General features: G+C 38.8%; 1 protein-coding gene across 1 annotated transcript in view; it reads left to right on the top strand.

Annotated features, from left to right (window-relative positions):
* Nucleotides 1-19,809, top strand: part of IQCM (IQ motif containing M) — a 211,904-nt gene that overhangs the window by 35,462 nt on the left and 156,633 nt on the right. Inside the window, exon 5 of the mRNA XM_068941046.1 lies at nucleotides 1,227-1,341. Within this exon, the coding sequence (XP_068797147.1) occupies nucleotides 1,227-1,341 (115 nt within the window). The remainder of the gene's footprint in view (nucleotides 1-1,226; nucleotides 1,342-19,809) is intronic.

The following is a 19,809-nucleotide window of genomic DNA, read 5'->3' as shown; positions in this document are numbered from 1 at the left end:
ACTGATTTTAGTGCTTAATTGTAATTACAAAGTTTATTCTTGTGTTTAACTGGAAACTCATTTGCTGCAGCTTCAGCCCATTACATCAGTTTTACCCTAGGTAACATAAGAATGGATAACTTCACTTCTTGCAGCAAATTTTTACATATCTGGAACTTTTATGACATTTCCTCCGATCTTCTCTGACTTAAGAAACTCTGGATTTTTCGGGTCACTTCTTCTGTGACAATCTAGGCTTAAGATACGTATGAAACAATCTATAAGGAATAAGCGTAACGTCCTAAATGTTCAGTTCAACCTATTAAAGTTATTGTCTTGTATCACCTAACCTTAAAGCTAAATAAAAATAGAGCAAAAAGAATAAGGAATGAACCATCATTGAATTTTGATAGTTTTATGCTGTAGAGTAACTGTGGAAGGGTTTCACCCAGATTAATTTAGATAAAACAAATTCTGTCTTTTTCAGAAATGTGAAGGTCAGAAATGTGAAGGTTAGTAGTATCTGAAATAGTTAAAGCCGATAGAGAAGGATTTCCTTAGAAAAGGAAAGTTGTATATGTATATTTTGTCATTCAGAACATTTTAAATATAGCATATTACCACATTATAATGAGAACCAAATCGAGATTTAGCACAAGACACACAGATTATACTGACTGTGGTGGAGCTGTAGTTGCATGAGAGATCAAACTGTTTCTTCAAAATAGCGTCAAAGCCGGCCCTGTTTCTGGTTTCAGCCCTGACCTGAAAAGAAGTGTAGATGTTAGATAATTTTCAGGGCACAGGAACATTATTAGATCTTGCAGCAAACATGCTTGAAGAAAGGAACAGGAAACTATATTAATTCTTTCCATGGTCTGATAAGGTAGATGGAAGAATGCAGAGCTGATTGTATGCTTTTTTATTGAGGTTATCTGGATAAAAATGGAGCTTTCTGTTTTTTCAATTGAAAATATTTGCAAGACAGCATTAAAAGTGCCATAATAACAGGCAAATTCTGAGATTTTACTGGTTTTGTTGTCATGGATCCAGATGAGATTGAGAATGCTTGAAGTGGTTTATGGAAACTCCTGATTGACCTTGTTGGAAGCAGATGTCAATCGCACTTACACTTCTGGGAACTGAAACTACTAGGAAATAGTTCAGTAGCTTGAGGGCAAATAAATAAGGTGAAGTAATTTGGATAAATGACATATTGTTCAAAAGCATAATGTTTTTCCCAACAGACAAGGTATACCAAGACTGGAGAGGAGTGATTGCCCCAAATCCTGTGAAGGAGCACAAACAAGTGAGAAACATAAAAATGAAGGCCAAGAAGGTGTGTAAAATAGTCAAGTATTGGTGAGGAAAAATCAAGTCTGTGTACATTAGAAATTCTTTCATTTTAATAATGAACTTTGCTTTCTGCTACAGAGATATATAATATAAGCAGTATTATAAAAAAAAAAAAAACAAACACAGGAGAATGAGTTTTAAAGTTGGAAGAGTAGCCAAGGTTTTGGGTTCAGAAAAGGAAGAGAAAATTCCAGGCTAACCAGATATGCTATGATTCTTGTGAACTCCAAGAATCTCTTGTGACAAAGCAATGCTTCACTTTTAATGCACTTCATTCAGATGAGTAGAAATTCCGTGAATGTAAAGTTATGACATAACACACATATGACATATTACATACAGACATGAAGGACAGTTCCCTGTTTTAACTAAACCAAATTAGTATTTTTAAAATTTGTGAGTACACAGACTTTTAAATGATACTAGTCATCATGTGTTACATCCTAAGATCAAAACTCAAATCACTTTGTTTGGATAAACCCTTTCTTTGAGAAGAGGGCTAGACAGAGAGATATTTGGTTTCCAGTATTCACATATTCATGACCTGGCTATTTCATTATTTCAACAACTTGATTTTTACAATACACTATCCAGCAGTGTAAGTTGTTTTCCCAGTGGGCTAAGAAACGTGAAATTATTTGACCTACCCTTATGAAATGTAATGTTACAACTGGATAACTGAAATTACAATGATAACCTTTTAAACAAATTTCTTTAATTACAGGAAATTAAACAAATACTTCTAAAAATATGCAGCATTGCAAAGATTAGAGATTCTTGAATTTATATAGTCACAAATAAGGGGAAGTCCACAAAGCAAGAGAAACATTTAACAATACTTAAAAATGCATACTATAGATATGATTTTAAAACCTTATGGCTCTGAGGTATGAAGATTAAATGTTAAAAATAATTTAAGATAGCAAGCAGCTGTTGGAGGTCCTACTTAAGATTTTCTCTTTTACTTTAGATGTGAATAGATCCTACTATTTAGTAAAATATTTTTTAACATATATAAGCCTATGAGAAAATTCTTGTGAAGACTGAAAGTCTTGCAAGAAATAGAAGGGAAACCTTTCTTTTTTCTTTAAATGTTTCTTTTGTTCTTAAAAAGGAACCTCTATCTGTGAATAAAACAGAATATTAAAGAAGAGAGAAGGTTTGATAACGTAAATTAATTTGGACATGATTTTGGCTAGTTGCAGTTCTAACACCTCTTCAACTGAGAGATGTTATCTCAAAAAGCTTATAATGATCGTTTCATTTAAATGAGTCATCCTCAGATAAAGTCAGATAATTGTTCTCTGTATCCTTTAGAAAACACTGTGATTCCAGCCTTTATACAAAATAAGTGCTTTTTTTTGCTGTACTGTAATTTAGTCATATTTGTAAATTGTCCTAAGAGTCAGTTAATTCACAAGGAGACAGTGACTTTGGACAGAGAGGGATATTTTCATCTGATGAATCCAGGACCTTCTTGCCATGGGTAACTGTGCCATTCCAATATTTATTAAGCACTATTTTATACCTAGTTAGCTTTTCTTTTTTTCACTCCCACTACTTCCACTGGAAGACAAGTCTGTTCTCTGCTGGTGAAAAATCTTCATTTTTCACCCTAAATTACAAAATCACAGAATCACAGAATCGTTCAGGTTGGATGGGACCTCTGGAGATCATCTAGTCCAACCTCCCTGCTCAGGCAGGGTCCTCTAGAGCAGATTGCCCAGGATCACATCCAGACGGGTTTTGAGTATCTCCAGCGAAGGAGACTCCACTACCTCTCTGGGCAACCTGTTCCAATGCTCTGTCACCCTCACAGTGAAGAAGTTTTTTCTCAGGTTCAGATGGAACTTCCTGTGGTTCAGTTTCTGCCCGTTGCCTCCTGTCCCGTTGCTGGGCACCACGGAGAAGAGGCTGGCCTCATCCTCTTGACACTCCCCCTTCAGATACTTGTACACGTTGATGAGATCGCCTCTCAGTCTTCTCTTCTCCAGGCTCAACAGGCCCAGCTCTCGCAGCCTTTCTTCATAGGAGAGATGCTCCGGTCCCCTCATCATCTTTGTAGCCCTCCGCTGGACTCTCTCCAGGAGTGCCATGTCTCTCTTGTACTGGGGAGCCCAGAACTGGACACAGTACTCCAGGTGAGGCCTCCCCAGGGCTGAGTAGAGGGGCAGGATCACCTCCCTTGACCTGCTGGCAACACTCTGCCTCATGCACCCCAGGATACCCTTGGCCTTCTTGGCCACAAGGGCACACTGCTGCCTCATGTTTAACTTGTTGTCCACCAGCACTCCCAGGTCCTTCTCGGCAGAGCTGCTCTCCAGCAGGTCAACCCCCAGCCTGTACTGCTGCATGGGGTTATTCCTGCCTAGGTGCAGGACCCTGCGCTTGCCTTTGTTGAACTTCATGAGGTCCCTCTCCACCCAGCTCTCCAGCCTGTCCAGGTCCCTCTGAATGGCAGCACAGTCTTCTGGTGTGTTAGCCTCTCCCCCCAGTTTAGTATCATCCGCAAACTTGCTGAGGGTGCGCTCTGTCCCTTCCTCCAGGTCATTGATGAATACATTGAGCAAGACTGGACCCAGGACTGACCCCTGGGGGACACCACTAGCCACAGGCCTCCAACTAGACTCTGCGCCGTTCACCACAACCCTCTGAGCTCGGCCATCCAGCCAGTTCTCAATCCACCTCACCGTCCACTCATCTAGCCCACACTTCCTGAGTTTACCTACAAGGATGTGATGGGAGACAGTATCAAAAGCCTTGCTGAAGTCCAGGGAGACAACATCCACTGCTCTGCCCTCATCTACCCAGCCAGTCATTCCATCACAGAAGGCTATCAGATTGGTCAAGCATGATCTCCCTTTGGTGAATCCATGCTGACTACTCCTGATCACCTTCTTGTCCTCCAGATGCTTAGAGATGGCCTCCAGGAGGAGCTGTTCCATCACCTTTCCAGGGATGGAGGGGAGGCTGATAGGCCTGTAGTTCCCTGGCTCCTCCTTCTTGCCCTTTTGGAAGACTGGGGTGACATTGGCTTTCTTCCCATCCTCAGGCACCTCTCCTGATCTCCAGGACCTTTCCAAGATGACGGAGAGTGGCCTAGCAATAACATCCGCCAGCTCCCTCAGCACTCGCGGATGCATCCCGTCAGGGCCCATGGATTTGTGGATGTCAAGTTTGGACAAAAGATCTCTAACCTGATCCTCCTCAACCAAGGGAGAGTCTTCCTTTCTCCAGCCTTCCTCTCTTGTCTCCAGGGTCTGGAATTCCTCAGGACTGGCCTTAGCAGTAAAGACGGAAGCAAAGAAGGCATTCAATAACTCTGCCTTCTCTGTATCCTTTGTCACCAGGGCACCTGCCCCATTCAGCAGCGGGCCCACGTTTTCCCTAGTCTTCCTTTTGCTATTGATGTATTTGAAGAACCCCTTCTTGTTGTCCTTAACATCCCTTGCCAGATTTAATTCCAAATGGGCCTTAGCCTTCCTTGTCGCATCCCTGCATACTCTGACAACGTCCCTGTATTCCTCCCAAGTGGCCTGTCCCCTTTTCTACATTCTGTGTACTTCCTTCTTCTGTTGGAGTTTTGCCAGGAGTTCCTTGCTCATCCATGCAGGTCTCCTGCCCGCTTTGCCGGACTTCTTCCTCAGAGGGATGCACTGCTCTTGAGCCTGGAGGAGGTGATACTTGAATATTGACCAGCTTTCTTGGACCCCTCTTCCTTCTAGGGCCCTACCCCAGGAGATTCCCCTAAGTAGGTCCCTGAAGAGGCCAAAGTCAGCTCTCCTGAAGTCCAGGGTTGCAATCCTACTCATTGCCCTGCTTCCTCCTCATAGGATCCTGAACTCCACCATCTCATGGTCACTGCAGCCAAGGCTGCCCCCAACCTTCACCTCTCCAACTAGACCTTCTTTGTTCGTTAGTACAAGGTCTAGCATTGCACCTCTCCCCGTTGGCGTCTTGACCCACCACCTGGGTCAAGAAATTATCATCAGTGCTTTGCAGGAACCTCTTTGACTGTCTGTGCCTAGCTGTGCTGTCTTGCCAACAGATGTCAGGGTGGTTGAAGTCTCCCATGAGAACTAGGGCCTGTGATCGTGAGGCTACTTCCAGCTGTCTGCAGAAGGCCTCATCGATGACTTCCTCCTGGTCAGGTGGCCTGTAGTAGACCCCCACAACAGTGTCACCCATGTTAGCCTGCCCTTTAATCCTTACCCATAGGCTCTCAACTTGCTCTTCATCCACCCCGAGGCAGAGCTCCACACATTCTAGCTGCTCCCTCACATAAAGAGCAACTCTACCACCTCGCCTTCCTGGCCTGTCTTTCCTAAAAAGCACGTAGCCATCCATGACAGCATCCCAGTCATGTGAACTATCCCACCATGTCTCTGTCACTGCAATGAGATCATGGCCCTGCGACCATACACAGATCTCTAACTCTTCCTGCTTATTCCCCATGCTGCGTGCATTGGTATACAGGCATTTCAGAGAGCCAGTCAAGCATGCAAGCTTCCCAGGAGAGGTGCAAGAGGATCCTCCGTAGCCATGTTGCATGCTGTCTCCCCTGGCTGTATGCACCCGCTGGAGGCATCCTGACTTGAGCGGTGTTTTACTGACTCTCCTGCCACTATGCCACTCCCCTTCCCCCATCTTTCCTAGTTTGAAGCCCTCCTTACCAGGCCAATCTGTTGGCAAAGACACGCGTGCCTCGCTTGGTAAGGTGGATCCCATCGCTCTCCATCAGCTGTTGATCTTCAAACAGGGTCCCATGGTCATAGAAACCAAAGCCCTGTTGCCAACACCAGCGGCACAGCCAGTTGTTAACTTGGAAAACTCGTCTACTCCTCCTCCCATCCTTTCCTCTCACAGGCAAGATTGAGGAGAAAACGATCTGGGCTCCCAGACCCTTAACCACCATTCCCAGAGCTCTGAAGTCCCGTTTGATGGTTTCCAGTTTGTCTTTTGTGTCATTGGTGCCCACATGGAAGATCAGCAGAGGGTAGTAGTCCGATGCATGGACAAGCCTTGGCCGTCTTTCCACGACATCTCTTATTCGAGCCCCTGGCAGGCAGCAAACCTCTCTGGACAAGAGGTCAGGTCTGCAGATAGGTGCCTCTGTCCCCTGCAGCAGGCAGTCACCTACAACAATCACTCGCTGCTTCTTCCGTGTGTTCCTGCAGGGCACAGACAGGGTCTGCCAGGCTAGTTGCCTCCCTTGGAGTCATGCCCAGCTCCTCCTCAGCTTGGAGGGCGCTAAACTTGTTCTTCAAGGATAAGTCTTGAGGAGGAGCAAGAGCCTTTCTCCTTCTACGAGGGGTCACCAGCTTCCAGCCCTCTTCAACAGCATTACGATGTACCCTTACATCGGTACGTCGATTACATTACTGATGTAATTAGGCATGGCCAGTTAATACTTACTCTGTATTGTGCTAGCGTTGTTGTTTAGTTTGTTTTGTTTTTTAGCTGTTCTCCCTCCTTGACTTTTCACACCCACTCCTGCCTGAATCAATTGTGTCCACTGTCAGCTTTTGTTATTCTGGTCTAAAAGAGGTCAAACTACTTTTTGTTTCCTCTCATATGAGACACTCTACATTGCCCTCATTATCCTAACAGTTATTTCACTTCACCTAATCCAGTCAGAATTCATCTTGCTGGAACCCTGAGTAACCAGGGTGATACATAATGCAGCGCTTCATAGAATGGCATTAAGATTTCCTTTACCTGATATTTCTAGGATCAAATTTACTTCTTCTCAGCCATGGGTTATTGTTATGCTGTAACTTTCTGAGACATCCAGGTCTTCCACCGTTATTTCTAACTAAAGAACTTGAGTAGAATTTCTTCTCATTAATCACTTAGTTTACAAACTTGGATTTTGTACTATTTAACCCATTTCTATAATGCCAGTTCACAATGTCATCCAATTCTTCTACTACATGACATTTCAGTCTTCCTAGTTTACTGATGGTGTATCCCAGCTGCGTGTCAGTTCACTGGTACTGCTCTTCTAGTATGCTAGACATGAAGGGAAGTATTAATATGATCACCAAAGACGCACATCCCTGAGAAAATCCACCAGTAACTGGCTTCTAGCCTTTCAGATCAGTGCACTGCAGGCTCTCCTTTACTTATTTCCTTTTCCATCTTACGAATAATGAGAAGCTAGAGCTAGGAATTGGAGTTGGAATCAGTTTAATATAAAATATTGCATAGCTGAGAAATCATTTTTATTGTATTTAAAATAAAACAAGTTTAAAACAGTAAATGACTATGTATCCTAGAATAATGACCTGTGCATAATCTAATAAAATTCTAAATATCTAGATATTTAGATATTCTAAATATCTAATGATTCTATTTTGGGGATTCCTTGTCCTACATCTTAAACTTTGTATTTTACAAGTGGCCTCTCAGTAATTATCTGCAAATTGGTGCCTCATGTTGTCCTTCCAGGGTTTGAAAATTATAATGAAAAAGTGTGGTTATCTAAATATCTGTTGGAAGACATTCATCAGTAAAGGCACAGAATCTGAAATTTAGCTTACAGCATAACAGACTTATTGAAGATAGTTTTGGGAGACTGTTTTGGTAATATTTCATCAAATGTTTTGTTAAATAGTGCTGATCAATCAAAATGATAGAATATTTCAGTGACAGGGACAAAGGCAGCATATCTTTAGAGACAATTCAGTGAAACTGTTGTATTCCTAAGTCTATTGTCAATGTTAATGGCATTCCTGAAGATGTCATGTTTAGTCTATTTTACAAGCTTAGATTGATGGTGACTATAAGCTAAATGAAAGGTATCCAAAATGATATGTGGCTATGAAATGCTGTAACATTCAGCCTGAAGGGTGTTCTGATAATTGCAATGTCTTAGGAATTTATGTTAAGATCTTTTAAGGTGCAAGTAAGATATTAACTAGGAATTCTATAGAGGTGTGAAATGATAAGAGTGAAGTAAGTCTTGCCAACGGAAGGTGTGCCAGCCTTTCAGAGAAAGAGTGAAAAGTCCACAGGGTGCGTCCACATCTAAATAATACTATGAAAACAATTAATATAAAAAAGAGAGAGAGGAGGAGATGGAGGAAAAATCAAACAGAATGGTGTGGAGTTAGTGTCCTTGTCTGGCTTTAGATGAAGAGTAATGTCCAGAAGAAGAAGTATTGCTGGATGCAGTAAATTTCCACCTTTGACAGCGTGGAACAGTCTTGGGGCATCTAGGTAAAAGAGTTTATGTACCAGAGAGACACCTGATTATTAAGTTTAAGTTAAAATTGTGTTGTATATTTATTCTAACCTTGAATCAAAATTTTTGATCTTACCTTTCATAAAATAAATATTTTCTGGATTATTAAGCTCATCTGGTGTAAGGGATAAGATAAGCCTGGAATGTTCTGTTTCCCTGGAAGGAGTGAAAAAGGACTAAGTGTCATGAACTGACACTACTGAGAAAATATGTCCCAGGGTGAGTTCATGGAATTTAGGGAGTGAGAGTATCTCATGCAAAACTGCAAACACTTGTATTAGGAACAGAGACTGATTTTACCACTTTGAGTTAAATGAAAAGTGTTTATTTCAGCAAGGATAAGCTTGCATTTCTTCTACAAGGAACAAATGACTAAGAAGTATACCCTGCCTTGAGGCAAATCCTGAAGCTCCACAGCTCTACAGGAAGTATTTTCCCCCAGAAATGTTAGTTTCAATGGCATTTTTGTCAAGAATAACTTCTTAGGCCTAGAATATCTGCTATGGAGAGGAAAGGGAAAAAACAGAAATGCTAACTCACTTCAAGGCAAGTATGCAATTGGATATTTGCATAGGTTGTGAAAAGCTGAAATTGAAATCCCTGTGCTGATTCATTCAGGGCATTTTCTCCAAAATGAGTTTCCTGCACCCCAAATGAATGCCCTAGCCAATATGTAGAATCTCTTGATTTTGTTCTGCAACAGAACACATCTGAACTTCAAAATCATGACATATCATGTGATGCTGTTATAAATGACCCTGTAATGAACACATAATCTAAAGATAGGACAGTCCTTTAATTTATGTAGATAACATAGCTGAGCTGCTTTCTGCAAAGATGCTTTGAAGATAAGTCTGTCTTGCTAATGCAGTCCAATTGTTTTCACCATTGATTCTGAGGAATATGCTTTCAATTATTTTCAACATCAGTTCAGCTTTCTGTCTGAGATACCCATGTTCTTTGTAGGTGAGTTGCCATGTAAACATATATGCTTGCTTCGTGGCATATTTATTTGATGAAAACCAGATATAATATCTAATCTAGCAAGAAGAAAAGCTAATCTGGATTAAAATACAGAGAAAAAGTGAGGAAGAAGGAGTAGAAAGCATGTCATCCACAAAGATGTCTTTGTTAGTGAACGCTTCATGTGGAAAGAAAATCATCTTGCAGAATATTTCCATGTCTGATTACATTGTCTTTAATGAGAAGACATCAGAGATCACTGTAGCATATGAATCTTGATAAAGCAGAAAATGTACTCAGAAAGTGCCTGTAGCTTTGCTTACATCTACACATAAGGGGCATTGTTGTTTCTTAGAATGGCTTTCATGTATTCTGTGGAAAATTAACAGAACCAAAAAAAGTAAAAAGGGTTCATTAAACTTTAAAATATGTTTAATAAAACCTTTCCCAAAAAGGCACATGAGAAAGAATGGATTATAGACAAGGTGTAACGTTACCAGAATACCATTAGTTTGAATTATTCATTTTATTTTTTCCTTTGGTAGGAAATAACTGTAGTGTTTTAAGAGCTGAGATAGCTTGGTTTGCTTGCAATTTGTACTTTAGTAGGGTTTTGTACTTGACCTAGAATAGCAGACAGTTATTTAAATCTAAATCTCATACAAAGCTAGCTGTGAATTTCCCATTCTAGCATTATGATTCAAGGCTCATAAACAGTTCTACTGTTTATCATGCAAAGTAGTTCCATGGTTCGATTTCACCAGTTTAGACAGAATATCATGGTAATCTGAATTAAACAAAATGTGAAACATTCTTTTCTACTCTGTCATCTCTGATTCACAATAGAACGATCAGCTTCTATTCTTCCCATTGATGAGTGATGCCAGTTTTAATGTTCAGCATGCAACCGTATGTATTTTTTCTGTGCTACCTTGTAGGCTTGGCAGAAACTCCTTGTAGACGGTCCAGACAACCTGTTTAGTCCAGTTTAATGTTCATTCTTGTTATGTTATTAGTAATAACAAAAGTAACAACCGTTAAGTTCCTGTTGTACTGTGATAACTCCATGTCATGGCAGTGAAAGTCATTTCATTATTCTCTTGTGTTGCTTTATCTCTCTGTACTTCTCTGTTGTCTCTTGATTTCTTTTACTGTAATTGTGAATTATATGGACTAGTAATTGTCCTGTATTTATTGTATTTAGGCAGCATACATCATGGGTGCCTCCAAACAAGACTAAGGTCTTGAATTGCTGTGGCATGATATCACTAGCTATATGATAGCTATAACTATAGATGAGCTGAGTTCTGTCTCTGGTTGTAACCTAGTCACCTCTTCCAACCTTTCAAATGACAATCAAAGTCCAATTTGTTCGAGGCTGCAGTGGTCTGTGGTCTTATTGCAAGTTAATGAAAAAAAAATTGGAGATAGAAGTCTTAGCAGTCTTTTGAGATGTCAGAATCCTGCATTTCATCTTTTCCCCAGTGCTAGAAATGGTGTATATTTTCAAATGAAGTTTTGAATGTTTTTCCATTCTTTTTGTAGCTTAATGCAATTATTACCATATATATCCTGTCCCAGTGAGGAAATTTAAGGTATTCACAAATAGAACTTGGGTCCTGTGCACTGCAAAAGTAGATTAGTGTATGTAGAGTGGAATGAATTAGTTTGCTGTCCTTGATTCTGGAATAGCTTTCTATGCAGACGTTATTCTTAAATAAAAGTTACTTTTATTCCAGAATAATTATTCTGCTCACAAAGCAGCACCGGCTCTGAGACAAAGCTGAGACTTCTAACACTTTGTAAGTTTATCTCTGAATTCCTGCTGTGCAGATGGCACAGTGGGCTGGGGAGCAGCAGGACTGGGAAGCAACAGAGGAGTTGGCAGGTTGGTGAAGAAGATAACAGGTGGCTTGTGAAGTGGAAGCAAGGTCTTTATTGCAGGCCACCCTTGTCTCAGGCAGAATAAAACTTAGAATTCAAGGAGGGAGGCAGCCTCAGATGAAAGCATACACAACTTGTTGGACCACATAATGGAGACCTGAAAGGTAGTTTGGGAAGCAAAGGAAAGGAACTGTGAACTTTTGGATGTTCCTAGATAGAAATGAACTGAGGGCCTATGGGATATCTAGAGGGAGGAATGACTGTTTGAAGGGTAGCTACATCCTGAGATGGTGGACTAGCACAAATAGAAGGCTATGGAAGAAAAACACTGTACGTGGTCTTCAGATGAGACCATTTTTTTTTCTCTCAACAACCTTATCAGAGTACAGATTGCTGTAATAGCCAATTAAATTTCTTTTGCAAGTGGGAGGCAGGAGATTGAACTCAATTGGGAAGTGGCTCATAATGTGAAGTGGGAACAGCTCATTCTGAGTCAAGCACATGATTCACTGCACTGTTTTATGTGGAAGATTCTGAGAAGATAAAGCCATTTGACTCTTTTGTTATAGCAATGTATCAAATAGCATGGCTAGTTCAAACTTTAAGCAAAACCTTTGCATATATTTCTCATCTCCTACTTTTCAGGACATATCAATGATATGATTTCTCTTATTATTAAAAGCGACAAACTTCAAGTTATGCGATTACCTTAAGAAAGAACTGATTCTTCACCTGAAAAGTACTTTTGTTCTCTGCTGTATTAAGCCTTATGGGTAGCAGTCTGCTAATCAATGGTTTAGTGGCATATAAAAATGTTCGGTTTTGAAATGAACCTTGAAAACCTTGGAAACCTGATTTATGAATTCTATGAAACTTTATTTTTCAATATCAGAAACTTGATTTACAAATTTCAGAGGTAGTGTTCTGATCCAGGCAAATCGTAATCACGTGCGTGCACGGTAGTATATTAGTTTCTAGTCTCAACTCATAATCAAAATCATGTGTTGCTAAGCATGGCTGAAGGACCCAAGAATCACTTGGACAATGTCTTGATAGTATTTGGGAAATCTCATGTTAATCTCTAAGATACATTTGAAGTAACTTAGAAAATAATGAAGTATTGATATTGCAGTGAATTCATGCGTTTATACCCAAAAATGTTCAAAGTCATCTACTGCAGTGTGGGACCGTTATCCAGAAATTCAGTTCTGGAGAATGACTCTTATGGTCATATGGAGATAATATGCTTATTGTATCTATATGTCCACTCTTTTCTCTCTCCTCTGTCTCAGACAGCTGATATCACATCCAGACTTCATTAAATTATCTAGTCACATTTCAGTTACATAAAAAGTGTAGTTTCATCTTTATATTAAATCATAGATGGTGACTTTATTAGACATTGGCTTGGCATTAAACCACATGAACTAAAAAGTAGATTGCCTGTCAGCATATGCCTTATGTGCCTGACAGGGTTTCCAAGGGATGAATGGGGCTGATAAAATGACAGGCATTAGCTGCTATAGTTCTAGGAGGAGCTATTACAGAACTCAAATTCCCAGATCAAAAACAGAACAGAAGACCAACATATACTAAGCTATTATGAAAGCCAATCAAAATGGACAGGATTGCTCAGTGATGACACAAGACTTCTTAAATAAATGACCAAAGAACTAGACAGCTATAAAATGAAGTATTAAATAGGTCTATTCCTAAGGATACTTCTGCATTTTAGATCTCCCACCAATACCATTTAATTGCACTAGTGGCTAGTAATCCTAAGATACACAAGAGTGTGCACAGCCAGTCCTCTATCTGCAATAGCACTTGCTTAAAGTGTAGTAGCCTCACAATGTTTTTCTCCAATATTTATGGTAACCAATGACTCATGATTGACATCTGCAGTAGCGCACTGACTTTTAACACCTGTTTTCTTGGATTAAAAAATAATAATAAGCAGTTAGCATTTAGACACTTTGGGTAGGTTTGCTAAATATCATGCTGGAAAAAGTGGTTCAGTTGTACCTAATGCATTGTGGATGTTAATCTAGCATGTAAATCGTATGTTTTATTATTTGCTCATCAAAGCTTGATAAAAATGCATGGTGATTGAAAAATTCGTAATTGTGTAAAGTAATACAAATGGTTAGTGAAGGGAATCACTCTAACTATTCATGTATACCAGAGTGAGCTCTAAATTCAGCATTCTTACTCAGGCAAAAACTTGGAATCATTGTGGTTAATTCTCTGATATTGCTAACTCAACACCAGAGGGAGTACAAAATATTATTAGGAAGTTAGATATCGAAAAGAAAAGAATGTAGGGCTAAACAGCAAACATAGCTTGTCTGTATACTGTGAGGCAGGTAGCTAGCAGTGTGTACAGAGGATAATCAGCACTTAGTTATGCAAGCCAAGCACATCAGGTCAGAAGAAGAATCAGTGGAAGTGTCATTCTCAAAGCTGGGAGAATAGCATGGCTGGGAGCTGTGATGAAATAGCAGGAAGTCCATAGAGCAAGGTAGGGCTGAGGATAGTAGATAATAGGCAAGGTTGGTAGATTGTTGAGTATGAGACTCTGGTTTGAGTGAATGAGACTAAGGAGCAGGATCTGAAGCATGCCATAGCCAAAAATATGTGGAACAGCAACATGCAACCAATAGGACTCATTCATGAATGGGATAGGAGCAAATCACCTGTCAGGCATGCAGTCTTTTTTTCATCTCATCAAATGTATCAAGTCCTTGACCAGGAGACTAGCTGAGACCAGATGTAGCACTGATAATCTGGTTGGAAGTTTTTAAGGATATGGAAGTTTTTAAGGATATGAAATTACCCATGTAGCTGTCTGCTGATTAGGACATAGTTCTTAATACTTCCATGGTGTATCCATATCTTAAATAGCACATGCAGTCAGCCCATCTTAGAAAGAAAAAGAATCTAGAAGATAGTGATTGGGATTGCCAGTGGTATGGAATACTCTGTCATGAGACAGGCTAAATAACCTGGGATTCTTCAGGATGGATAGAAAATGTTTTATGTTGTATTTACTGATAATGGACATCATATACGATTTTTTCACCCTTTGTTTCAGCATCTTACGATCTGGGTAGTGGAGATAACAGCAGGGATAAAATCTTGAGTAGCAGGAAAAGGCTAATAAAGCGTGATGATATTTGTTTGTTTTGATAGCTCAAGAAAAAGAGGGCCATGATTACATCATCAGGTAGCAAACTTAAACAAAACAAATAGCTTTTTCATATAATGCATAATTAAATTGTGGAACAGGCAGCCACAGGTGTTGTAAAGTTTGAAAATATAGAAGGCATCAAAAAGAGATTAGACAGTTTGATGGCTGATTGGTTATTCAGTGGCTATTAAACATAAGGTTATAGCTCAGTCAATAAACTGATTATTCTCCTGATTATCAGGAGTCTATAATGGAGAAGAATCAACCTGAATATACCATACCATTTCTTATGCCTGCCTAGAACTCTTTTGCTGACTGGTGTCAGGAGCATATTGGGATGGGTGGGTTTTTAGTGTGATGCCAAATATCCATTCTTGATAGTGCTTCATTCATCATCTAGTTTCAGTAACACAGGAATTAAAATGTATATGGGAAAGGCCATATTTCATACTGGACAAGAACATCTGAGGTGGGCTATGTTTCGTATACTATTTCTTTTTTTCTCTGAGTCTTTTACATGTAACGTATCCTTTTTAAGAGGTAGCCAATTCAGATATAAATTGCAGCAAAAGTCATGCAATCTGATGCACACAACTGAGTGTTTTATGGGGAAAAATAGGATGGCAAATGTTTGTGCTTTCTGTGTTTTCATAATTGATTACATGAAAGCATTGTTAAAATTGTAATCAAAAGTAGCAGATCAGGGAGTTTTCACTAAGGAGATAGGAAGAGAAAAGCAAAATCTACCATTTTTCAACCTGTACATCCGAGCATAAAGCAAAGTATTGCTGGGCTCATATGTGACATTTTCTGTTGCAAATTAGGTTGGATTTATTTCTTTGAAATTTTAGTTTTGCTCAGTAAAGGCCTTTGGATAAATTCTATATAGATTTAAAACCTTTTAAAGTATATGTACAGTTCTTGAAATATAGGGCAGTTGTAAGTTGCCTTAGATTTTGCCTTTTTAATTTAATTTAATTTAATTTTTATCTTTCTTCCGTCTTGCCAGTTTATGACAGATTTCCAAGCCAACAAAATGAAGAGAGCTGTGTCTAGTGTTAAGTCAGAAAGGAGGAAAAGCAGGTGCTTCTTTCTTATTCCTTTTTGGTATCAATAACAGCAGATTAAATGGATTTATATATTTTCAAACCATGTTTTCCTCCTTGTAATTAATATTGAAAACAGATAAAAGCATGAGGAAACATGAATGTGCCTTAGTCTTGCATTTATGTTAATTCCAAGCAGAATCCATAGATTTTCAATGTCATTAAGTTGCAAAACTCCAGAAGGAGGATTCTGGATTCTTTTATGGGATGAACCAGATTTTTTTATATAATATGTGTCCTAACCTCTCACTAACAGCACTGGGACCTTAGGACACTAGGCAAATCATAGTATCAGATCCTGAAGGCAACTAAATTGGGACAACTGTAGCTGATAACTGTCTTCAAGTGGAATTTACAGCTATTACCGTGCTTGCCCTAATGGGTGGTCTTTATGCCGCCATGTTGTTTCACTGTCATATTTTATCTTCTGTGTACATCCTGAGTGAGTAATTTGGGATGTATGTTTGAGTTTAAACAGTGTCTCACCATCTTCTTAATTTATGTCTGCATGGATTGTAATTAGCTGGTCATCAAAATTCTGCTCAGCCATAAATTGATTATGTATTTGCATATCTAAAGGTTTTATTTGTAAAGTGATAATTTCTGAATTGAGAACATACTGATACTTATGAGTAATCACTGGGCTCCAGTTCAGCACTCCATCTATATTCAGCAAAACACTTAAGCATGCACTTAATTCTAACTTTACTTCAGGTAAGCATGCAGTTGCAGCCATCCCAATTCAGCAGAGCATTTTAAGTATGTGCCTAACTTTAAGCTTATCCTTATATCCCACTAAAGCTAAAATCAAACACATCTTTAAGTGACTTCATGGCTGTGGATAACTGCTGAATTAAGTTTAATGAGATGAACTCTGTTGGCCGTTAAGTAACAAGACATGCCTGGCAGTGATTTCATTACTGTCCTACAAGCAGGGAAAATACACCAAAGAAATAAAATAATCTGTGTGTGCATGGAAATTTTAAAAGCTAAACTGTGTAGTGTTGAAGATAAAGTATTTTACAAACTGTGGGGGTCTTCCTATCTATTAAAGAAAAAGACTGCATCTGTAGGAAATCCAGACTTCCTTCTCAATGCTTCATTAGGTTCAGAATATTCACTAATATTTTTCATTTTTTAAACAAGATATTTCAGATAATGTATCTAGATGTGTTTAAAATTACAAACTAAAATGAGAACACATCTGGTTACAGAAACTGACAGAGAAAATGGATAAATTCTGTATAGGTGGTAAGAGATACTATAATTTATAGCACATTTTCTACAGTTTGATTTTCTTTTCAATGCTGAAATATTTAATTCAGATCACCATTCTTTGTTTAAATCCATTTTTGCTTTTTCTGCTTCAGCCTTTACACTCTTTCTGCACTATTTATATGAAAAGCTCTTTGCATTCTTTATTTCAGATCCTCTCCTATTGCAGTTCATGAAGTCTTTCAACAGTATGCTGTTAATCCTTTTGCAGATTAATATGATTTGAGTGATAATCCTTTCATTTGTTGAATTTTTAAGACATATAGTCATTAAAGAAAGTGCTTGACAGATTTTCCATTAAAGTAGTACAAAGCAGGTGGTACGTCTAATGCATGTTGGTAGCGCTATGTTGCTTATTTATAAAATTAAATTTGCAGATGAAGTGAGTAAGTCTAGGGTTAGTTATTGGTCTTTCCCCTTTGGTATCGCAGTTCAAATCTAGTCCAAAAAAAAATTATTCGGAGGTTGCAGACAAACCAGGATCAGAATGTCTGTTTGAATACTCTTTCCATACCTCTGTTGCTACAAGGGTCAGCTTGGGGTCTATCCTGATTCCATAAAACATCAAGTTAAGTGTATAGAGAAATGGCAGGTTATAATTTAATAAGTGAGATTTGCCTACATGCTGTACCTTAACCCCTCCAGCTAGACTATAAGATGTAAATGGTATACAGGAGTTGTTTCAGCTCTCTGCACAAGGCTATTTCGTATCTTCATTTATGTTAAACACATGACTGAAATACTCTTCCCCAGTTGGAACTGAAGGCTTGATTTGTTTCACAATATGTGGCACACAAATTGCTTGCCATGAGGGTTTTTGGTTTACTGTTGATTCCCAGCTCACTGTCCATGATTGTCCTTTTCATCCCATTATGTCTTTTTTGTCTTCTCCTTTTTCCTCTGATATTTCACACATTGCCTTATTTCTCCTTTTTTTCTGCTCTTTTATGCATACTGATAAAATGATAGACAAGAAGAGAAGGCATAGGTATTCAAATATTGTGATAATGGGTACTCTTGTAAACCACATTTTACTTAAGATCTCAGAAGAAAAGCTTTAAAATGAGTGTACAAGCAGCAGAAAAGGTTTTTAGCTAGAGATCAGAATCACTTTCAAAGTTTATTAAAACTGCTGCTTAAACAAATAGGTAGTAGGTGTGGCCTATCACACCAGGCTGAGTTTTTGCTTTTATATACTGAAAACTGACAGATACTTTAGGCAGGAGGGGAAGGAAGCAGACATCACAACGCTTTAGGAAGTTCAGGTCCTGAACTTGGCAAACCTTTAGCTGATTTTGTCACATATTTGCAGCTTTAAAATGATTTGGCCTTTACAACAGCCAAAATAAGTGTCCTTTAATCACTTCCAACCCATTAACAGATGGGAAAACAGCTTTTATAAATGGGGCATACAAAATCCTCCAATATCAGCCAAAACTAATTAGTAGCAATATCTGAACTAAAATTTGAAACTGATGGAATATATGTTAATGCAGATAAACTGTTGATTTGATAGAAATTCCCTTTCAAACAACATGCTTGATAATTGTTCTGCTCTAGAATGTTCTAAGCCATCATTTAATTAAAAAAAAAAAACTTGATTTTTTTTTTTCTGTCTAGCTATTCTTGTCCGAGAACAAATTTTCTCATACAAGATATCATTTACAGGTAGTGTAACAAATAAAAAACACATTAAGCAAGAGGTGGCTTAGTGTGGAATGTTTTTGTAGCATATAGGAGAAAGAACAGTGATACTTAATAACAACATTAAAAATAAATTAATCTTTAAGAACAACAGAGAATACCGATATCAAAAAATGTCACTTATACAACAGTGCCAGATCATATTAAATATAGTTTTACACTGTTAATCAGTGTATGTAAATTGCATGAAATTAAAAGATTATAAAACATTGCAACATGCATAACTCAGTAGGAAGGCCTATTCAATGCATTGCCACCAGATCTGCAGCATGAATTTGGCTTTACGAAGACAGCTGTAGCACAGACAGAGATTGTATATTCCATCTGTCTAACAGGCACTTGTCTACATCTTTGATATCATTTGTGTTACCATGGCTCTAAGAATGTAAGTGGTTACAAACCCAGAATTGTCCTGAAACACATTTCCATACAAAAGCATTAACTTAAAATTTGTTTCTTTCCTTCACTCCAAGTGCCCTGCCTTCCCCAAATAACCTACCCCTATCACAGCTTACATACTGATTTGCGGGTCTTGCTTGTAAGTCAAACTCTATCTGGAATACTTATAAATCTGAAATCAATGTTAAGAAAACATTTAAAACTTTACTTCCTATAACATAACACAATGGGATTTGCCTTCTCAACATGGATAACTGCCTGTGATAAACTTTTTCTCAAAGCCTGGAAAAAAATAAAAGTGGAAGTACGGAATTCTGTGTGTATTCGTATGCCCTTGTATGTAATAAGTCAAGTAGTTCCCTTTCTTGTCCATCTGACAATGATGTTCCCTGGTCTTTGTAGACAGTGCATCTGATCAACCCAGTGCAGTAGCACTTGGATATCCTCAAGCTTTGCACATGCTGGTGTCTTAGAGTAGACACATCACCTGCAAACTGGCAAAAACTGTATAGAAAGAACCGTGGCGATGAGTCCACTCAGGGCATTCCTCATGTAACCTGTGAAACTGCAATTTCTCTGAAACCCTACAGGCAAATTAAAATGCTGTCCTCTCACAGAAACTCTGGGGAGAATAGTGAATGCACAGCCTCTGCTGGTACTGAGCTGAACTATGATGGCAGAGGGATGAATTCTTTTTTCAGTGGAAA

This window comes from Struthio camelus, chromosome 4, assembly GCF_040807025.1.
Source record: "Struthio camelus isolate bStrCam1 chromosome 4, bStrCam1.hap1, whole genome shotgun sequence".
Classification (NCBI taxonomy): domain Eukaryota; kingdom Metazoa; phylum Chordata; class Aves; order Struthioniformes; family Struthionidae; genus Struthio; species Struthio camelus.
This window is presented reverse-complemented; position numbering and strand designations above follow the sequence as displayed.